This window comes from Amphiura filiformis, chromosome 10 (assembly GCF_039555335.1).
Source record: "Amphiura filiformis chromosome 10, Afil_fr2py, whole genome shotgun sequence".
In the NCBI taxonomy this organism is placed as follows: Eukaryota; Metazoa; Echinodermata; class Ophiuroidea; order Amphilepidida; family Amphiuridae; genus Amphiura; species Amphiura filiformis.
Genome location: NC_092637.1, coordinates 16,683,108 through 16,706,702, shown reverse-complemented (window position 1 = coordinate 16,706,702; position 23,595 = coordinate 16,683,108). Strand labels below are relative to the sequence as shown.

At 36.6% G+C, this 23,595-nt stretch overlaps 2 protein-coding genes across 2 annotated transcripts in view; one reads left to right on the top strand and one right to left on the bottom strand.

The window, feature by feature from the left end:
- Positions 1 to 3,011, bottom strand: part of LOC140162570 (histone-lysine N-methyltransferase NSD2-like) — a 46,116-nt gene extending 43,105 nt beyond the window's left edge. The window contains 1 exon segment of the mRNA XM_072185828.1: positions 2,627 to 3,011. The gene's annotated coding sequence lies outside the window, so the exon portion shown is untranslated.
- A 2,064-nt stretch (positions 3,012 to 5,075) lies between these two features.
- Positions 5,076 to 23,595, top strand: part of LOC140162569 (mitochondrial proton/calcium exchanger protein-like) — a 28,675-nt gene continuing 10,155 nt past the window's right edge. The window contains exons 1-9 of the mRNA XM_072185827.1: positions 5,076 to 5,188; positions 12,943 to 13,021; positions 14,007 to 14,529; positions 15,459 to 15,743; positions 16,517 to 16,720; positions 18,186 to 18,305; positions 19,379 to 19,510; positions 20,767 to 20,919; positions 21,604 to 21,672. Of these exons, the coding sequence (XP_072041928.1) occupies positions 5,104 to 5,188; positions 12,943 to 13,021; positions 14,007 to 14,529; positions 15,459 to 15,743; positions 16,517 to 16,720; positions 18,186 to 18,305; positions 19,379 to 19,510; positions 20,767 to 20,919; positions 21,604 to 21,672 (1,650 nt within the window). The 5' untranslated portion in view covers positions 5,076 to 5,103. The remainder of the gene's footprint in view (positions 5,189 to 12,942; positions 13,022 to 14,006; positions 14,530 to 15,458; positions 15,744 to 16,516; positions 16,721 to 18,185; positions 18,306 to 19,378; positions 19,511 to 20,766; positions 20,920 to 21,603; positions 21,673 to 23,595) is intronic.

Genomic DNA, 23,595 nt, shown 5'->3' with positions numbered 1-23,595 from the left:
CAATTTGGTACCGAAAAATGTGCAGTACCCGGACACAAAATTACCGAAAATCACACCCTAAATACTATACATGTACATGCATTGTTGTATGGTCATGGTATTACAATATCATCCATAAATTCTACTGTTTTTACACAGCTTACTCTTAGCCCTTACTTCGTGAGAAAGGAAATTGGAATGAAACTGGAGCATGTGTGGAGAAGTCCAACAATCACTTGCAACAAAAGTCAAGCTTTGTACTTGTACATGTAGTCGCCTGCTTCAAAGCCGAATGAAATGAATGAACAATATTAGATTCCGAATGCGAACGAACAAATTGGCAGACGTTATTGCGTGGTGCTGAGTGGAAACCCAATAAGGCCCTTCGCACTTGATTATTAGTTTCCTGTTAAAGATTTTGAAAAAGAGACGAGGTGACTTTTAATTATTAATTATTAATTATCTTTTATTTTCTTTATTTAGTTTAAACTATTATTAGCAACTATTGACTCGTTTTGACTAGAGCGGGCATTTAATTATTTCACAACAATATTTGATTTTATAAATAAGTGAAGTTGGAGTTGTACTCTTTGTTCATTCATCATCATTAAAGTCAGAAAATGGCAAGTAGAAGTAGTTGAAAGTTATTTTAAAGGAGAAAATTAGAAATAAAAATAAAATAATTAATTATTTTGAGATTTTCAATTTTGGACGCGGGCGGTAAACAGGAAACTAATAATCAAATGCGAAGGGCCTAACCAGATAGCCAACCAATTATCTGCACTATAAAATAAGCCCACACAACAAACACAGCCAAAAATACAGTTCACTCTTGTTGAAATTAATTTATGCGATGATAGAAATGAGTGCATACAAATATACCCCGCCCCCCTAACTCGACACAAAAGTTGTTAACCATGAGAGTTACCAAATCTTTCATCAAAAGACCCCCTTTGCAATGATTTTTGATCAAATTTACCCCCATTTTTCATGCAAAATTGAGGACAAAATTTCACCAAAAACCAGAATATTTCAAACACCCCTTTTCAATGACACTAAATATTGACATAAAATTTGTACCCTTTTCCAAATTTCATAGATAGTGCAAATTAAACAAGCATGAGAATACATTTCAATGAAAAAAAAAGGAAAATCCTGGAATTGAAGGCGGATAAATTATGGCAAAAATGGGCTAAAAAGAAATAAAAACGCAAAAATTTGGGCAAAAAAAAAAGGAATTGCTTTTTAAAAAGGGAAATTCTCAAGCCTGATTAAATACCCCCTATATTGCTGAATCCGAGAATCAATCAAGAATTCAAGATTCTCGTAAACAGATTTGTGTGAATCCTACATGTAGTTGACTCTCGCAAACTTTGCTTTGGGGGTTAAACACAGAAGTTGATTTGCAAGAAGCAAATGATTTTATACGCAAATGTATTCTACAAAAATCAAGATTGATTCTCGCACTGCAAAATGAAATTCTGACCATTCTCAAAAGATGTGATTGCGTTGCATAGTATGCTCAACGCAAATATCTGTGCGTACGCAAGTCATACAATTGCAATTGGCTCTCATTTATCATGATCGAGAATTAAGATATTTCGCCAGGGACTGCCTTTTGACTTTGAGGAGAGCGAGAGCAATCTCTTTTTTCTCTATTTTTAATATGCATAAAAAAGACAAACAAAATACATGATGTACGTAGCACAAATCAGCATGACCATCAACAAGACCAGTGCAGCTTAAAAAATGTAATAATAGTCAAATCCTTTTTACAAAGTAAGCGAAAAGCGGCCACATTATTATTTATTGCAAAAGAATATTTGGCAAAACATTTATCAACTTGTAATTTACAAAATGTACGTGTACACGACGTCTCATGCATGTCATTGGCATGTAGAATGATGATAGACCTAGAATTTAAGAAGAATTAAGGAATTATTATTATATAAAAGACACACACAAGTTTTATAAATGCATGCTGAATCATGGTAAAACAATAAATGGTGTAATTTGTGGATTGCTGCAGCTTGCTGATATGCATGCATATTAAATCATGCAAAATTTATTACACAATTGAGCAACAAAATTACTGGGAAATAGAAACCAGCATCAGAAATTAAACCAAAATGCTCTCATAATAGAGCAGTATTATTTTGTAACACATACATCACAACAAAATAGCTTAATACAAGATACTTCAAGAAATCTACAAAATAATTCCATGCAAATAATTTTCAAATGTCATGAAATACAGATTCATTTCAATCAATCAATAACATGTGACAAATTTACCCCAATTTTTTTCCTATGAATATTTCTGATACATACTACACGCAGTAACATTGCTACAATATCTTAGAATTCAGACCTGCAAGTTAAATATATTTTGTATGCCTAGAAAGTATAATAATGATAATTATTACAGCAATATTTTATGAATTCAGGTCAAACATGTTTGTATCAATGAATGGCCGACACACATTTTAAATCATGAAATAAAAATGCTACGGTAAAAAGCTTGTTTTCTGAGACACTGCGTCAAATTCTTCCCCAATATGTTTACTATCAAATATCATTTTATATTGTCTACAACAGATCGGGGTTTAATTATTTAAAACTCTTTGATTTATCACAAAATGCGAACCTTTTTTAATCGACTGGTATCTTCTTTCCGGATTATTTTTTCACCACACAAGCCTCGATGGCTGAAAATTAGTCAACTACACAAGCCGAGGATTACCGAAGTGCTAGAGCGCCAAATACGGACGCGGTGATTGGATGACGGAAATTGACGAGGAAAGACGGGTGTCAGCGGAAAAGGCCGAGCGTGTGATGCATGTCAGAAGCGCTTTCCTTCCTTTGTCCAATGTTTTTTGCATGTTTTAGCTTCTTTTGCAAACCTACTGTGATTTTTCGTCAAGTTTATTATTACCTAATATCTCAAATGTTCTCAGCTCCCAGTTGTAGACTGGTTTGGTCTCTAAATATGGGCCAGTATGCTTAAAAATATAAACATTGAACGATTCTGCCATAAAAAATTTTAATTTTGGAGTTAGGTCAAAGGTTACAAATTATAACGGGCCTCTTTTGCATGACCGTGCCCATTTAAATGTTGCCAAATGTAATAAATTTAGGGATTTCGTTTGATGAAAGCTGACAAGGCCTAAAAAATTGGCGTAACATAAAAAAAAATAGGGTAGGTAGGTCAGGATCTTTTTTTTTTTTTTTTACTTCTAAAGCTGTACTTTCCTAAATTGCGTTTGATGAAGGCCTTGGAACTTTTTTCTCCTTTTTTTGTTATGTATTTTTTTTAATTTAATTCAATTTTGAGCATGTTTTCAGCAACTTCAGACAGTTTTGAAAAAAGGTTAAGCAACTTTGTGAAACTTTAAACAACTTTTGAGAAACTTTATACTATTTTGACAACTTAAGGCAATTGTCCCTGTGACATGGGGCCTTTTAACTTTATCAAATCATTATTTTAGCCTTTTTCATATCTTCCAAAAATCCATTGCTAGTAGTTTACCCACTTTTCGAGAAAAACACGATTTTTTGAATTTGTGTGATTCCATAAATGTGAAGGCCAATATAGCAAAATGCAGAATGGTGGAACCTCATTACACATTTTAAGCATATTTACATGTACATGAAAATATCCCAAAGATTTATTATTTTTATGTTGCTATAATTATCAATATGCATTTATAAAATGACATACTTTGGATTTGGTTGAAAATCAGAAAAGATAATGAAAATTTAACAAAAATGTGAAAAATAGGTAATTTTTTGCCTTTTTATTGTGACATAAAAAGACAGGTGATTATGATAACCTGTACCTCTTTCATTTTTTATATTTATATGTTCCTTTCTGGTTTATCTTGTTACCAAAATGTACTAAATTAAAAATAAAATCACTATTTGGATTCATATTAACACATTGTCAAAATACAGGCTTTTTGACAAAAAGGTTTCACGTGTAAATTTTGGTGTCTCACTTTTTACGCGTGAAACCATGCAATTAAAAATTATACTTGTACTTTCCTTGAAACTGATAGATTTAAACTTGTTACTTTAATCAAATGTTAGGTATTGGCAACATGTTGATTTTCAAAGCATTAAATGATTATAGAAGTTAAAAAAATTAGCAAAATTGCATGATTTATCTCATTACGAAGCCCTTTTGTATCCCACCAGAACTCTTGCCCCCCAAGAAAAACCCAAAATTACGAAAAATTCCACTTTTGCGGTAATTTTGCGCAAAATTTTTGATTTTGCCCAGCGGGATTTTGCCCCCCTGAAATTCACTTTGCCCCTAATGCCCCCGAAAAAAAAAAATTGAATGGGGGTTTCAATTTTGTCAATTCTGCTGTTTTCTTCGTTTTTTGCCATAAGTTTTCATTTAAAATATACCAAATGACAATTTGAATGACTTATCCTTCACTTTTAAGCAATTTATAAACAATTTTTTTACACTTTAGCTGGGACCAGTGAATGGGGGTCTTTTATGTAATTTTTGAGTATGCAAAAGTACAATTGTAATTGATTTTTTTAATACACAGAAGAAAGTACAATAGAAGAGTATCGAATCAAGTAAATTTTCTTCAAAATATGTTTCAGAACTTCATGGTTTACGGCAACAAAAAAAAAAAAAAAAAAAAGGAAAAAAAAGAGAGAAATAAAAAAAAGAATAAAGGGAAATAAAAAATTAATTTGCTGTTTCAGCTGACATGGACGCGCTAAGAAAAAAGATTTTTTTTTAGCTTGTAGGCCTATCCATTTCGGAGAAAAAACTATCCCCGGCTATTAAAAATTCATTGTTTCGGACTTTTTTTTAAAGAACCTATTCATTTTGACAAGAACCTATTCATTTTTTAAATGACAAGGCAATCTTATGAATAAATGATGCAAGTCTGATACAGTCGGGTGGCGGGAAACTTGCCATGGAAAACATGGAAACATGAAACTGCACATAGACTTTCTTTTCGCCGGGCTGGGATCCGTGAGGGAATCAGGGAAACTCTTTTTAGGTTTATTTGAACAAAAACTGGCAACTCTGTTTATTATTTGCACAACATTTTCTCTGACAACATGCTCGGGCAACCTGAATGATCACATTGAACTATGTCATGCGCCGGTTTATGTCGATGTTTTACCCTAACACGGGCAAATAAGATCGTTTCTTACAATACTATAGGTTGGCAACAAGGTAAGTATTCCATAGACTCATCATCACATTCATTCCATTTAAGTGTCATTGTATAAAACGACAGAAACTACTGCATGATTTCCAGCCATTCATTGCATGCATGTGGTCATAACAAACGTACTTTCACGCAAAGGTTTTCAATGTGTGCATGTACATGTACATAACTGTACGAAATTCATATTGCAACACCGTGTCTGACGTACAATGTCATGAATGACGAATGTGTATGTAACTAAAATGGTAAATGTCATAATCATCATTTATCATGTAATCAGGGCAAGGGGACGACAGGGACGTGATCATTGATTCAGTTTGATATGTGAGTTGACCTGCAGCCGGCCGGAACAGCCAGGTCGGAGTTTTCTTTAAAATTTGCTCCCCATACTTTGTTTCTAAAATTTTTGTTGACTTAAAATTTCTGCTCAGATGCCCTGCTGGTGATGATTTCAGCAGTTTGTCTTACATGGATCGAATCCATGGGTTCCTAGGCTACAGTCACCCATGGAAAACTAGTTCACCACGTAAACTTGTATGGCTCAAAATTCGGACCGCTTTAATACCCTGATTTTCATCAGTACCCACTACCCATCTTCTTTTTTTTGTTGCAAATTTATAAAGTATATAAATATGTTCATCATCTCATGTCCTGAACTTATAAAATATCTCTACATAAAAAGTGGTTTTAAACCATTTTAGAAAATCATTTTAGCCCTATATATTTTTTTGTTTACTGTATCCTGGTAACTGAGATATTTGTTTCATAACAAACCATAATTTATTCTATTGAACATGTCCAAGTAGAATACATGAATAGAATACATTAAATCCTTTGTTAGGCCACATAAAATTAATGTTTTGGTTCTCGTCCCCGCCCGCCTCGGTTTGGGTTTTTGTGTTTTTTGGAAAAAACCAGAAAAAAATCGTTTTTTTCGCGGATTTTTTCCCCCTCAATTTTTTTTACTTTTCTATTTTCGTGTCTGATGCTGCCTGGGGCCTCTTTAAAACTACCTCTCTTAACAGACCTGGCAGACCGTGTTTGATGCTCCATACACAAATTACATATTCAGCCAATCACATCGGCTTATACATTATCTGGTTACTAGAAGTCTGATTTCATTTTCTCGATTGGTCAGAGAAATACCTTCAACATACTATCGACCAATCAGAAACGCTGTTAGTAACTATAGCGTCCTTGACCTCGTGTCGTGAACAAAATCTGAGCGCTGGGCAAATCAATTGTTCTCTCGATTATCAAACATTGACTTCCCATTGCAAACCGATGGCGATACCCTTCCGGTATCGTCTTATCTTGTACATGTGAGCCCATCTCTAGATATGTTTTGCACAAAATAGTTTTTATCCGGCGAATTTGATCAATATTATTACCAAAGTTACAGCTGTTTCATCGCTACATTTCGAGTCAGTTTTGCAGCTCAGAACTAGGGATCGCAAAATTTAAGTAAAAAGCAGGTTTTTTTTAAGCAATCAGGTTAGTTTTAGTGTAAAGTTGAGAGTCGAATTTTACTTTGGTGCAGGGGTAGCGCTAGAACTAAACACTCCGGTGTCTGCAGGGACCCCTGAACTTGCAGAAAATTAAAAAGTAGGGGGTCCGGAGTAGAGTTTGGTGAGTCTGAGTTGCATAAATACAGCATAAATAGTCTGCAACAGCGCTAGGTTGAAAAACTGGGGGTCTGCAGGGACCCCTGAACTTGCAGAAAATTTCAAAACAGGGGGTCCGAACTCTATTCTAGTGGGTCCGGGACCCCAAAAAGCAACCTAGCGCTACCCTAGCTTTGGTGTCGAATTCAGCTGACGGTAATTCATCTATTCGCTTTTGAAAAATTGCCTTGGTGCCCTTCTCAAATTTTCAACAGTTGCCTTGATGCCCTTTTGAAATATTACAAATTGCCGTGCTGCCTTGCCTTTTCAGTGAAAATCCACGGCAATTATCAACTTGCCCTAAAAAAGTTGCCGTGCCCCTTCAGATCCTTAATTCGAGGGCTGGAGGGAGGTCCCAAATATATGGGGGGGGGGCATTGGGCATATATTGCAGTTACTGGATGCACAGCCAACACTAGCAAAAATCCAACTCCGCTTGCTCCCCCCAAAAAAAAAAAAAAAAAAAAAAAAAAACACCTCCCTCCCTCGTCAAATCCTGAAAATCCTCCGGACGAGAACCAAAACATTAATTTTACGCGGCCTTATACTATCTATAGAAATATACTCACTGATTATAACACCAGTTGAATAAATTAAATAGGCCTAAATAATCTCTTCCACATAGACAATTTAATACTACACCATGTATGTATCTATATGTTGTTAGGAAAAGAGATTAAAAAAGGCTATAAGGTCATCAAAGGTCAGGTTATAGGTCAATTGGTTCAGGTCAATTTCAGGCATCAATTTTGAATACATGTGATAGTCTGTGATATCATACATGTCATAATGAGGCATCAATTTTGATATTTTGTCTGTTACTGGATATATAATGGAAATGTGTGAGGTGGATATACTAAAATACCTTGGGATGTAAATGGTGAGTACAATTTAGATTGCCTAGTTGAGTTGGATTGGGCAAATAAATATAAAATAGTTACCAAAATGAAAATCACAAAAATGAAGCTTACGGAAAACTACCTAATATGGTGGTATAGGTGACAAAAATACAATCTTTTTCAACATTGCTGTAGTGTGGTTGTGGTAACCTGTTACCTATGGTTTAATTAAGTTTCAGTGACATAGTGTTGCAAGTTCAAAATACAAAATATAGCTCGACATTGAAAATAGAAGCATTTTAACCGGTTCGTTTTTTTGATAGTTGTGGAGCACCAAGTTCATGAAGTCATAAAAGAAATCAGGGACCACTTATTCCCATTTTACATATCAACATTATTTCCCTAATGTGTTAGCAACACATATCCAAAACTTTAACGAAATCCGTTGATAGTAAGCTTTCCAAAATGAAGTGAATTTAAATCATCAGTGATGTACCTCCTTTTGGCTTCTATCTTCAAAAGCATGTAAGCTACATTGATACCGATGCCACCAATAAAACGAGAAGATTTGCCCTTCATTTTGCATACCACTTTGTCCAATTTTTTTTGTAATTTCTTCACAAAATGCAAAAAATGCAAAAAAAAATCAATGGGTGTAGTACCCCCTTAAAGGCCCTTTCAGTGATTTCACAGGAACATTAAAAAAAATGGAAATTTGTCAGAGTTGCTTAGAAATAAAGAATAAGTCTACAGAATTTCATTAAACCACTTTTCCCTGAATACATCGACAAATTAGTCAAAAACAGAAGTTTTAGAAAGGTTTTCTACTTCAACTCAGATCGACTCGAGAAAATCGAGATTTTTAGTACAGTGCGCCCAATTAATCGACTGGAAAACTTCCTAGTCCAGTGTTTCTAACACGGGGAAGTAGAGTCTAAATTGATTTAAAACAGGCGCTTAATTTTTGTAGTAGAAAACAAAATAAGCAATTAAAGGTCACCGAGGCAAACTAACGGTCAATTCAAATATGAAAACAGTTAAAATTGTGTATTTTGTTTAAAATAGTAGCTACTGATGTAATAAGTAGTAGAAACAATACACAACGCGTGTTGGTACGGTGGAGTCGATCTCGAGTCGGGCTTTTTGTACTGTCAGTATCAAAAGTCCAGAATCATGCAAATGCTTTATTTTGTCTAAAATACACGGCTTTCGACCGAACCACTAGCAGGCTATGTTAGCACATCTATGCCAATTACAAAGGTACCAAAATCTGAATTTTGATGATTTTTACGATCGTCCGGATGAGCAAATCACTGAATGGGCCTTTAAGTTTACTGCTTTCTGTGTTTTGAAATTTGTTGATGTTTTAATGATCCCCGATTTCCGGTCGATTATTTTAGCTGTGTCACGTCACATGCATGACGCTAGTTGGTACCAGCCAAACTTCAGAAAAAAAAAATCATGATCGCCGATAACGATGTGATGGGACTTACATAGGATTACACAGACAGAGATATTTCTTGCCAAAATTTGACCATTTCTAGGTAGCTTGGCCCTACTTTGTCTGTGTTCAATAATGAAAAAGGACAGTCTTTAAGTAAGTAAATGTGCAAGGCTTTTGATGTTTTGATGTTTTGGGAGACTGGGAGGGATAAGAAAAAAAAAAATGATGGAGCCTATTCTTGACTGTGTAATATTCCTTCAACCAGCTGCCGTGCGGTAACAGTCTTATACGATGGACAGATAGTATCAGTTTGTGAATGAGGACATCGTATAAGTTCCTTGTACTAATGGAAAACAGGGTACTGAAAACCAGTACACCATGTTCATGATGATATGGCTTTATGGGCCATGAGTTAGTTTGTTTACATTGGTCATTGCAGTAATTCCCTCAGAATAGTCAATACAGATTCCAAACAGATAAAACTTACCTCAAATCAGTTTTAGTTGCCCTTAATAACTCCAAATTGACATGCACATGACAATTTTATTTGCTCAATTTCATACCAAAATCAAGGAAAACATGGTTTTGTTATTGCAAAATAACATGGAAATCGCACAGGGTCATATCTGGTCACTACACTACAGTCTACAGTAGGCCACTTGAGGTAATCAATATTGGTACTTGTGACTCAGTAACTTTCTGCTCATTGTAAGACTAAGTGTTGTAAACTTGATTGCATAACATTAAAATTGCCAAATGATATCCTTTATTTACTAATTCGGTACCCTCAAACGTAAATAAAATATTTTCTATACCGCCCTCGCCCTCCCCGTATTTGCCCCTCCCCTTTTAACTAAAAGGAACATAAACAGTAATAAGACTATAGCCAAAATAATAAATTCTCAATCATGAGAGGATGTACCTTCTGCGTCAGCGTATTTTTCATAGAATAACACGATTGCGCAACCTGCATGACCGAACCTTGACCTTGCCTTGTGATTGGTCAATTCTCAAAAGCTGTGTTTGTGCCGTAAGCGCCGGTCTTTGCGTAGTACGCTCGGCGCAAATAACTGTGCGTTCCCAAATTGGCTCTCATGATCGAGAATTTATTATTTTGGCTATAGGGGAACACCGTTCTTCGACGAGGCAATGGACATCTCCATGTTCCCTAATCTCAATGCCTGTGTTCGTTTAACCCGCCTTACTCTTACGTAACAATCACCAATGTTATGCAAATAGGGTTCCTGGCTCATAACAGAAAATTCATTTGTATTTGAGTTGTCAGTTGATGTTATTAGAACTGTCATTAAAGTAAACATTAAAAAAAATATCAACAACATGCTACTGCAGAACTCTGTGACTATGTGTGTGTCTGAGGGCCGATGACCGGGCCGATGACACACATTCGATACAAGTTCCATATTTGAATTCCTCTCAGTCAGAGCTTTTTATACACGTACATAATAATATCATAGGGTTCAATAAAATTAAAATGATTTTGTGCCAGTCTCTTTGTAGGCATATTTTCCCATTGACTTCAATGTGTAAACCCGTAACTGTATCTTTCGTAGCTCTCTACAAGCAAATTAAATTACCTGGAATATGATTGTATGGTGTTTAAGTATGTAGTTTAAAGTGAATTGTAAAAATATGAAAAAAGAAACATTTGGACCTCTTGCCTCATATAACCCCTGGGGATCACTTTTATTAAATTTGCTCCTCCTGATCCTCCTCCTCCTGATCAGACACCCCACACATTATGATAGATGCTAATTATTCAAATGTTAATAACTTTTTACAACATTTATTATGTTTATTGTATCAATTGGACTCATCACAAGCTTTAATTTGACACCAAATTTAACTACATTTGTATAGGCTGCATATATTAACTGAGAAAATGAGAAAGATGAATGCCAAAATGTCGCGCGCATGTTACATCTCCACCTATTTACTGGCCCAACTCAAAACGCATGGCCGGCACACGCTACAGTTACATTGCCATTCAAACCGCCTTACATTGATGCAGAAAATAGTCACCGGTCAGGTCGCCATAACCGGGCAAATATTTCTCACACCAGTCGCCCGCCACACTCGTAGAATTAACACAAAGGCATTCAACAGACCGCAAGCCACCAAGAGTTGTTACAAGAGTCTTTCATTCCCAAGACCATCAGCGAGTGGAACAACTAGTCAACCTAACTGCAACAGAAACCTTCAAAGACCAAGTAACAAGCCACCTAAGAAAGACACAACAACGCTGCTAGTAATTAACCACCCGCGCCCTCACATCCCTTCACGCTTGGCTTCTACAGAAGCGTTGTGGAGTACACCTTCAAAGTAGGGTGGTCACATGAAAATTTCAAACCCACCCCTGGAATTACTTTTTCTGTCAGGATTGTTCCTTCTGCAAAATGATTTAAAAAACCTTTTGAATCAACTCAATCGGACAATCCGTTGCAAAGATTCAGTCTTATAAAGATTCACAAAATTGGCCATTTTTACCCCATTTTTAGGGAAATCCCGATTTTGTCATAAATTTGCATATTCATGAAGCGATAATTGTGGGAATAAAGCCAAAGAAGGCATGAGATGTATTGTTTTTGTTTATTTAATGTTCATTATATGCAAATATTAAAAATCCAGGGTCATAATTGCTATATTTGCTTTTTTACAACATTTTTAAAATGGCTGAAATCACAAAAATAACTCTTTTGCCAGGACTTTTAAGGTAAATATGTGTGATTTTCACCATTGAGGGCGCTATTATATGCCAATTATGACCTTCAAAGGCCTGTATTTCCTAAACTACACAACCAAATTGTCTGATTTTTGCACAGGATTTTGCTCTGAGGGTCTAGATTGTAAAACTGAATATAGCATAATTGTACATCTTTGGGAAAATAGTTTTATTTGATGACAAAAATTTATTTTGTGCGTAACTTTTTTATGCGTGACCGTACAAAAGTGCTATATTCACCTTCATTACGAGCAGAAAATTTTCGATCTAATTAGGTAGTCGGGTTTGCACAGAAGTTACTAGGAGACAAATTATATGAGTTCAAAATGCCCAAAAGTTTCCCAACTGCTGCAGAATCTGTTACAATTTCTACCATACATTTGTGTATGTAGGCAGGGGTACACACAATAGCTAGCATTGTGGCCACCCTATTCAAAGTCAAAGTTCCAAACAAACTTTGTAATTGTGGAAGAAATAACATCCACAATTTAAACGTCAGCTTAAAACCTATTTCGTCAAGCTTTTCCAGATTTACAGAATTAAATTGTTAAATTTTTTGTTTGTTTGTCTTTTTCATGTTTTTGCGCGCTCTGAGTTCCTCAGAAGATTTTGCGCCTTAAACCATTTATTATTACCATAACCACTCGGGTATAAGCACACCCCCCTAGATGGCAGATTTCACTTCAAAAATGGGGGTGGGCTTATAACCGGGGAGGGGCTAGTACATGTACTTGAATTTAGAAAAAAGAAAAATCATCCCCATTGTATATGCCCAATGTACCACCAGTAATTTCTTTCATCTATGTTAATTTCTTAAAATTCTAAGTGTGGAATGTTAATTAACAACTGATATTTTTTTATATTTGTTCTTAAATGTGAGAGAAAAGCATTGATTTGATTTAAGAACTTGGCCAAAATTTAGTACTGGGCTTATAGCCAAGTGCACCCGTGTTCCAAGAATGTTTTGAAAAGTAGGGGGTGGGCTTAATACCTGAAGGTGGGCTTATACCCGGGTGGTTACGGTATTATGTAATATAATTAATGCTGAATATGATTAATTCCTTTCCTTCAGGTACAAGATGTATAGCCACCAGTCCCAATGTTGCCAGGAAATATCACTTAGAAAGAGATAATACACAGGTCCTAGATAGGTGAGTCACACAATGAGGTGTTGCCAAAAGGCATCTTAACTGCACTCTTATATTCACTTTACGGATTTACTCTTAAGGCTCTCACCAAATTTTCGGGCGGGGATCCGCCATCCGGGTACCCGAAAAAATACTGTTTTTGCAATGTCCAGCCATCTGTGCTTCCGGCCGGGTGCTGTATCTTGTGAATGGATGGGCGGATTAACTTCAGATTTTCAGGATGTGGGTCATTTTTGGACAGACCAGTGCAGGGACTGCCTTTTGAGGAGAGCGAGAGCAATCACTCTCTACTGCTCTCCTCAAATCTGATATAGGAGAGTGATTTTTAGCTCTCCTTAGTTCTCCTTTCTCTCCTTATGTATGTTCTATGGTAAATGCTATAAACAGCTCCCCTTTAAGGCTCCAGAAGAGCTATTTAATGCTCTCCTGCAAATTCTAAAAGACAGTCCCTGCCAGTGGATTCAAGGTTCGCAAAGTCTTTTAAAACCCCAATCCTATCAAAAGGCTACAGCACAAAGCAAACTGCAAAGCGCAAGTATCCCATGTGATCCGATATCATCATGCCGACACACATATGGGCACGGAAAGCTTGGTTGGCCAAGATACACCCCCTGTTGGGCGTTATCCCCAGACAGGTGTCCAGCTCCCGTGGAGTCTGTTGTTCAAAATGCACCAGAGAAAGCAGGTTTTCTTTTCCATCTCCTTCCTTCCTTCCTTCCTTCCTTCCTTCCTTCCTTCCTTCCTTCCTTCCTTCCTTCCTTCCTTCCTTCCTTCCTTCCTTCATTCTTTCCTCCAATCTTCTCTCCCTCCCTACTTTCCTTCCTCCATCCCTCCTTCCCTCCCCTTTCAAAAAGCCTTCAGTATGTTAGGGTTAATATAGATAGGCAAATTTATTTCTGAGTTCTGACTTGTGTGTCAGCTTATGCCACAGGCCTACATTTGTTCTTAACTAAAAAATAAAAAATCTTTTCACTTGTAATTCCAACAGGTACAGAAATAGTTTACTATATAGGAGGTCCTATTCGAGTTTATCATCATCATCATCGGTTTTTGGTTATAATAGTGGTAGTCATGGTATTACTACAGAGGACTGGTTGCACATCACAAAAACTTTAAGCACACCTTCATGGGGCGTTTGTCAGCCATGTTTGTCTGTACGTCAGAGACACCCGCTATCGACGTCGTCCGCAAGATGGGTGCACTCCACATCCAGGCACCGGAAAGAACTTGCAGAGTCCGACACAAAGATCGAATCCACCGTAAAACATTTGAAAGAAATCAAAAAAGAGGAAGAGGTGAAGAAAGGAGCGACTGCCGCGGTGTCTCCTGATGTGGCGGAACCGTCAAAGACGGTGGTATTGCCGAAGAAATCAATCATGACGAGAATTAAAGATGAGATTCTCCATTACTGGCATGGATTTCGACTTCTGGGATTGGACCTCAAAGTGGCCTTCAAGTTGCTGTGGAGGGTACTGAATGGAAAAGTGTTGACGAGACGAGAATATAGACAGGTAAATTGGCTTTAAGTGTGCCCGCATTAGTAAAATTGCCCGCTTTTTGCACATTCATTATTCAGGTTTTTTTCTGTTTTATTGATTTATTTTCAAATCCACCGCACTAAAATCTCATGTCTGATATCGCCAGACGTCAAAATAGCCTAAATCGTAAATCACAATAAAATTCTTCATCTTGACCACAGTGAAACCTCCTTGAGATATGAAAAGGTGGTCTATTCTTGAAGCTTGTCCCACAGAAAAAAAAAAATTGAAAATTAAAAAAAAACCTCTAAAAAATGAATTAACTGCATTAGGTTTTTAACTTGGCTTTGAGACGAACTAGTAACTAGCCCTGGGAACAGATTGTACAACATTAATATTATATGAATTTTTTAATTATTGCGATTTTTTTCGGATTTGGGGAGTCCCTGTTGATTTATAAAAGTTTGGTGAAAAAATTTGTATCTAAAAGGGACCCCGACCATGAGGTGCTGCGCTCCGTTTGCTATGCTCTCTGTGGCTTGCAATTGTCCATATTATATTCAGATTTTTTTTTTGGGGGGGGGGGGGGCAGTGTCTTAGCCAGAAATCAGAAACCACCCGTCCAAGCAGATACCAAAATTTGACCTTCAAATATAAAACAACTTGTCTATACCCATGGAAGGGTCACTGGGGTCAAATATGTCCTGATTTGGCCTTTACATGTCACTCTGAATTAGTCTCAAGTTCATAGAATCTTAAAATCATCTGTTTTAGAGCTATCACATCTGTAAAATCCATTAAATCCACCCGTCTAAAATTAGATTAGCCAGTCTTAAAGACAGGTGGACGCATGGCTGGCTAAGACCTTGGGGGGGGGCAAGTCACTGGCATCTCTGTAAATTACTAGACCTGTAAAACAGAATTTTACCAATTATGACCTGTTAACACTTATTTCATCACAGTTCATCAGGACAGTTGTCGACATGATGCGTCTAGTACCGTTTCTAGTGTTCATCCTCATCCCGTTCATGGAGTTCCTCCTCCCAGTTGCTGTCAAGCTCTTCCCAAACATGCTGCCAAGCACGTTTGAAGACAAGTCTAAGAGGGAGGATAAGCTAATGAGAGAACTCAAGTTGAAGATCGAGATGGCCAAATTTATTCAGGACAGCATCGAGGATATGCCGCTGGTGACGCGGACGTCGAAAGATGTGAAGAGGGCGCAAGAATTTGCTAATTTCATAACAAGGGTAAGGGGGTTAATAAAGGGGAAATGAAGTAGTAAAGGGGGGGATATGTGTAGCTTTGATTCAGCCTAATTAGGGCACAATGGATTATCGGATCGGATTCTGGTAAAAAAAAAAAAAAAACCTTAAGGGCTCTGGTTTGAGCGTTTCGACAGTATTTTTTGTGGGACATGAGAGCACATCAGACATATCAAATTGCATTCTGAATATTTAAAAAAATAAAAATTCTTACCGATATCAGATCGAATATTGGCCGATATTAGACAAATGCCATATCGGTTGAGCCCTACTACTAATAATTATGGGGTTTACTACAGGGACCCTTCGTAAAGTTACGTCTAGCATTGGGTATTCATAAGTTTATGAACTGTTACTTGAGTTACGAAGGGTTAAAAGTTGAGTGAAATGGACCCCTAGACTTTGAAATTATACTACTGGTATATTAGAACATCATCACCAACATTCAAGATAGTAGTGGTACTGGAGATCGGATAATTGTGTAAACAAGCGTAACAATTCAAAATACTGCCATTATTTCGACCCCTGATTAAAAAGTTGGCGAAATATTAGGTAAAAGTTGAGAGTTAGCACTGAATTTTGTCGAAAGAACATTGCAAATGGTCAATAATTTGAGTGAAATTTAGCTAATTTTTTTCAGTTCCATTTAGTATTTTCTATGTACTTTGTCATTTTCTATGCATCTTTTGTATGGCATGACGAAAGGATGTAGAAACACCAAAATTAACTGAAAAAGCTTTGCTTTTTTGTATTACCAGATTCGCACAAGTGGTGAGCAAGCCACAAACGAGGAAATCGTCAAGTTCTCCAAGTTATTCGAGAACGAGTTGACATTAGACAATCTGAGCAGGGACCAGCTCATCGCCCTCTGTCGGCTATTGAGACTGAAGCCTTTTGGCACCAACGACTTCCTGCGCCTCCAGCTACGAATGCAATTAAGGAACCTGATGCTTGACGATAAGGTAAATTCAAAGTCAAATAATGATGACTTGATATTGTATTGTTGCGACTCGTAATTTTCCTGGGCCTGTGGTGTGGCAGTGCAAAGGAGAGCATGGTGATGCAGCTGCAGAAGTTTCGACTCATAATCATGAGGTGGTTGTGGGTTTGAATCCCTGCAGCGCCAACGTGTTACGCACTTGTGGAAAGTACTTTACCTTGCCTGCCTCATTCCACCCTTGTGAAATAGGGAGCTGTAAGGTGATAATTAAAATGTAAAGCTGAATTTATACTCGATCACTTTTGCAGAAAAGCGATTCTCACGCATGCTCCGTGTTTACTTACATTTCCAGAGCGTCTAGCCGATCAATCGATTCAAATCGCTGAGGCTAAAACGATGTCGCTTTTGCGAGTTGAAGAAATCTCAACTTCCCTTCCCAGCGATATCGTTTGACACATGAATTCGTCAACTAATCATATACAACCAACTGGATCTATTATTTTGCTAATTAATTTACCTTTCTAGATTATTAACATTTGGTGATGAATTAATTCAAACCAATAATTATTGACAGCAACTGATGTTTTAAAAATGTATTTTGTGGCATTTAGAATATTTTAATTGTCGTCTGCAATCGCTATCGCCGTGATTAGTATAAATACAAAAGCGACGAGCGATGCATCGCAAAATTCGGCGATTGCCCATCGCTTTCCGAAAGCGTTTAATCGCAATCGCTCGGCGATCAAGTATAAATTCAGCTTAAGTGCTAAGAGGAGCTGCACAATCTTTATGATATAGGCATAAATTGTTGAAGTGTTATCCAAATGTTTGATATTTTTACAATTACATATTAATGGCCAGTTGATTTACAAGCTGCTTGTGAAGCATGTGTTATGCAGTAGTGTAGCCAAGGGGCATCTTTGATTGTTTGCGGCAGCAATTGTTGTTCCAGGAAGTATAATTTCTAGTAACTGCAGTTTTGTCAATAGGTGGCGCACCAACACATGTCACAGATGGGTATTTTCTGGAAAATTGCAGCAAAATTTGATTGTGTAAATAATCAGAAGAACATATTTGTAGCAATACTTCTGATATGTTGTGTTCAATCCATCAGGTACATGATTTAAGAAAAAAAGTTATTTTTTTGTAAAATCTAAAAATTGCCTTCTTGTATTCAGAATCTGAACCCAATATTTGGATGTTCTTAGGCCAAAAAAAAAAAAAAGGTTTGTCTCAAAGCTCACAAGAAATTTAAAACAAATGCGAAATGCGATTTTTTTAATATTTTTTTATTCCGACTTTTTTTTCATGGTATTTTGAGAAAAAAGTCTGATTTTCGCCGATTTTTTTCTGGAAAAAACTAAAAAATTTTTTTTTTTTTAATAAAAAAATTTCCGCATTTGTTTTTTGTCAAATCATGGGATTTTACAAAAGCGCGTGCAAGCTTTGAGACGAACCTTTTTTTTTTTTTGGCCTTACCATTACAGATGATCGCCAAGGAAGGTGTAGACTCTTTGACAACCCCTGAGTTGCAGACAGCTTGTCAAGCGCGTGGTATGAGGGCTATTGGCGTGCCTGTGGAGAGACTAGAATCACAACTACAACAGGTGAGCAAGCAATTGGGCTATTCCATTTAAAATCCACACTACCCCTGTGGAAGATTAGCTAAAGTCTTCCACAGAGGGAGTATGAGTTTGGAATAGAATAGACAATTGGGTAACTTCTATTTGAAATACTCACTCCAGTTGTGGAAGATATAGGTGAACCCATAATACAGGGGGTGTATGGGTTTCAAAATGATGAACCCTGACCAATTACATTTGAAAAACATACTCCCCCTGTGGAATATATTTCCAAAATCTTCCACGGGGATTTTAAATGGAATAGCCCAATTGAACGTTTTTGATGACATGTACGTGCAGAATGGGAAAGAGAAGCCATCTTTTCATGGTCAAGATAAACTGTTATTGGAAAACTACACCTACCCTATTGTTCCTACTAAATGAAATTGCGAAATTGACAACAAGACTTCTGCAGGATATAACAAGACTTCTGCAGGACATGGGTAATCGGTGCAGAATTTGGCATACTTGATTTACCTTGAACCGAATTGAGTGTGACTTCAATGCATGCAAATGGCGGAAAAAGAACAAAGTCGTAGGGGTCCTGACTTTGTAAATAAAAAGGGTGCTTTTGTAAAAAGCGTGCCACAAAAATAAAAAGCTTGGGCATTTGACCCCACTGCCAACTATGCTCTTCAAATATTTAGAGAATAAAAGATAGGATTTTGTCTTTTGCCTATCCAATATCGTGTCATAATGGATTGGCTGGCCAATATTTTGATAAACTTATTCAGTTTTAATGTAATTTTTGCGAGAAAAACTGCCTTTTTCCAGAAAAAATAAAGTTACTTTTGTGAGGACATCCCTGTTGTTTTAAATGAACGAAACCATCACGAACATCTAAGCAGCCGAATCGCGTTTTAGTTCTCACACGTGTATTACGCGAACGCATTATCGCGCGATCATTGAGGAGCAACAAGCGTGGCGGTGATGCGTGACTAATATCACTATCAACTATTGTGAGATATTATACACCAGAAAACCAATCAAATTACGTGAATTCTTTACAAGACGCACCCATTGAATAAGAATGATTGTTGTTTTTGTGTCTACTCTAGTGGTTGGACCTTCATCTGAACGAGCAGATTCCGACGTCTTTACTATTGCTGTCGAGGGCGCTCTATCTCCCGGACAATCTACCTGTAACAGACCAGCTGAAAGTTACTATTGCATCACTGCCAGAGAAAACGGTGAGCTGGAACAAAATGTGCACACATTTTCAAAACAAATATTATGTGATGCGATCAAGCAAAATCAGTCGGAACTCAGGAAATATTGATTCTGAGATAAACCAAACAAAGGAAATATTTCCTTTTGTTTCCTCTTTATTTGGAAACTCGTATCTTTGAAACTGGCTGCTCAATTTCAATGGGGATTTCTGGTTGCAGCTTTGTAAATGCTTTTTACTATCCTATAAGAAACTGAAAATTTCCAAGTTCCGATTGATTTTGCTTGATCGCATCACATAATTTATGTAGAATTTAATGATCTGATTTCAGAAAAATACAAAGCTATTTTTTACTGTGTTGAAACCAAGCAATTAAAAGAGAACAAGAAATCCATCCTGGTCAGTTGATCTTGACACGGTGAAGTTTGCACTATATTATGGAAGGAAGGAAGGAAATACGCATCATTTTCTGATAAACTATGAACTACTTATTTCTACTGATCAACTTCTTATTGGTCTTAGCTGGTCTGAATGACCAAAAGCAAATTATTCAAACAAAAAAGACAGTGCAGGGCAGGATAACTGTCTATTTCTGTGATAAATCACAAATAAAAAATCTTGTGTGCAAAAAAAGTGGAACCTTTTAGTGCCTTTTGGTGCTCTCAAGTTGTGTAAAATTAAAATTGCGCAACAAATGTGTATGGTCATAAATTTAGGTACCGCATTTACTCTATTAAACACCAACATTTTCGGAAGAAGGGGCTTTTAATTATTAGATGTCTTTTTTACATTGCTAATTCCTGAAAAAAAATTTGTTAAAAAAAACTTAAACATCACGCTGAAATGACAAACTATGAACTTAGGATCATTGACTCCCATTCACTTCCGGGTTTGCGATGTCATTTTCAGCAAGTAAAGATCATGTGTAAACCTTGGTAAAGTTGCTTACACAAGATAACATGGAAATTTCCACCTTTTGTAAACATTTTGGTTGAATATATTGATGGGGGGCATTTAAAAGAGTAAACACGGTATGCGCACAACCCCTTGACCTACTTGGTTGCAAAGTTCATTTTCTTATGTTTAAATTGTATTTTTGCTCAATGTTTTTACACCTATATCTCAATTTCATTATTGCTTACTTTGGTCTAATTGGATCAGATCATGTCACCTAATTAACATGGGCCTGTTTTATATGTTCAAGGTTCTTCATTTGCAACCTTTTTCTTTGATATATTTTTTACGATTGAATAATCATTATTAACATTGTTTTATCAGGCTTCTGAAGCAAAGATCAAACTGTCAGAACTCGCTGGTGAGAAGGTGTCCAATACCGAACGTCTTGCCGTCATCAAGGAGGAAGATGAGGTGATCCACAAGGAGAGAGAAATGAGGAGAGCAGAGGAGAGAGAAGACCTGGAAAAGAAGAGGGTAAGTAGCCTGAGTCTTTATTGCCAGGGGGTGCAAGGCGCTGAAAAGGAAACAGGAGAACATGGAAAAAAGGGAGACGGACTGGAAACAACTAGAGTCTCTCTCGTCTCATGTTGAGAGTAACGTGATGTTGGATTTTACAGTGACAGAATCAAATTGTACTTGCTAAATTAATCCTGTGGGATTTGTCTGTTCACTGGCGACGTAACTATGTAAACATACTGATTTGAGTCTGCCACTACAAAATCCATTGTGGTATTACTCTCAAATTGGGACGAGACGCACTATAGTTGATGTATCAAAACTGATATTATGTTGGAGTTTATTACCAAGACAGGCAGATTTTTCCATAAGCAAGACTGAGAGAGGCTGCAGTGGAAAAGCTGCGTTTGCAGGAAGTCGTCTGCCAAGCAAAGAATGGAGTATGAAGAAGAGTTCTGGATTAGGAGATGGAATAAGAGTAGCTTGGAGAGAGACTTGTATGTGAAGATCATTTTATTATTGAAATTTTGTTTTGTTGGCAAAATTAATTTAGCTGACCAACATAGCTTTCTGGCTCTTCAACACCTGAAAATGTCACTTAAAGTTACTATTTACTAACCGATTTCTTTCCTTTCTTTCCATCACGCCTGTCACATTTTACCTGTTTGGGATTGCGAATTAATTATCCAACATATAATACAGGTAGAAGCAGAGGCTGCTCTTGAAGCAGAAGCTGCTCTTGATGCCAAAACACAGGAAATAGCTGAACAGGTGACTTGACAACTATATATAACTTTATATTTTTATCCCTCCCCCCCCACCCTGAATACAGGCATCGCAACTTCTAACTTTCCTCTAACGTTGAAGTCAGTGTATGGTCTCATGCACATCCTTTTTGTCTCTAATTCTTCAATACTTTTTGTTCAACTTTTTGCACAACAATACAGAACACATTTGTGACCAGCTCCAACAAAACCCGGAACAAGTTGGCAGACATGTTTTTAAGTTATAGGCCTTAAAAGATGACATTTCCACAAAAAAAAAATGAAATTTTGGAATTCTTAATTTCATGGTATTTGACTGTGGGACTAAGTGGACTTTCAAATCCTTGAAAGTACTTATAAAAAGAGGTTTATTTTCAATAAATAACAGTCTAACTATGATAATCCCTATTCAATTCTGTGTAAGGCAGGAAACTAATTGGCCCATTACTCAGAATAGCAATTTGGCAAAAATATCAAGGTATTGTTTACAAAATTATCCATAGCTTGAAGAGTATTGATGCTATTTATATAATTTTTGTACCATTCTAAAGCTTAATATTGTTTAGTGCTGACATTGTTATTCAAATCATGAAATGTCAAAAAATGTGACTTGTTCCTGGTTTTGACATTTTGGCTACTCTTTGAATTTAAATCAAGTACATGTTTTCAAGATCATGACTTGTTTTAAAAACATGTTGCAGGAAATTTAGAGGTTTTAATGCCTGTTTCTCTTTAATCTTGTAAAAGTATGATTTAGGCTTGCATTCTCACCAGGAAAAGGAATTATATAGTGACCTTAGTGCTGTTATCAATACACTTAGTATGTTGGAAGAAAATACTTTTAGGGTGCACACCAGTAAATAGTCCCCATTGACTTTGTGTACAAACAGGGTCCGGGAAAACATCATTTTCTTGACTCCAGAGCGACTCAGTTCTTCAAAACTTACCCTTTCTGCAAGTCGAAATTCAGATGAAGACATCTATTGTAGAAATTATATACAGAGTCCAGCATTTTTTTCCAGAAAAATGCCAACTAGATCACCCTATAGCCATACAGCATACGCCACCTCACGAATAGCTTGGTGTTTTTGAAATGTAACACATTTTGAAAGTTTAGCCAAATTGTCATAAAAAGTCAGATCCTGCTCATTTTTCACAGCCAATCTATTTCCCAGGCCTAAATGAGGATTAAATATGACGCAGGGCCTAATAGTTGGGTTTTAAGCCTTTTCTAATGGATTTAATGAAGTCGTATTGCATGTTTCCTCGTTTGATTTTTTCCTCCTAGAGTGTAGGAGACTTGTATTTACTGGTGTGCACTCTTTAACCTGACATCAATTGTTGACAGTCATGTCAGCGTAGTCTTGAAGTTGTAATTATAGGATATTTCTCAACGGTTATTTTAATTAAAATATATTTGTTATTTGTATGAAGCTGAGGTATGGCTCTAAATTTTTATGGTTTAAAGAGTGATTATTGTGGAAAGGAAGGGTATTGTGTGACAATTTTAGTATAAAAGGGTGCCTGGATAAAAAGGGTGGAGCAAAAATAATAAGGGTTGAGTCTGACCCTATTGTACAATATGCACTTTGGATAAGGCCTAAAAAAATTTTTTGATTGGCGTAACATGAAAAAAAAATTAGGGTAGGTCGGTCGACATTTTTTTTTTTTTTTAAATTTTTTTTACACGCATTTTAAGCTGAAAATCATTTAATTTTTTCTTTTTTGCAAACAAATAAGAAAAAAGTCTAGGGTCAGGCCTATTTTTAGGGTCAGTCGGGTTATGCCAATCAAACAATTTTTTAGGCCTAATGGATAACAGCACTAAGGGACCTAACACTCCACTGCTTTATTATAGTGACCTAACACTGCTTATTTTATTGCTTGCATTTGTTTGCTTTTATTGAGAATCGCCCATCCACAGCTAGAC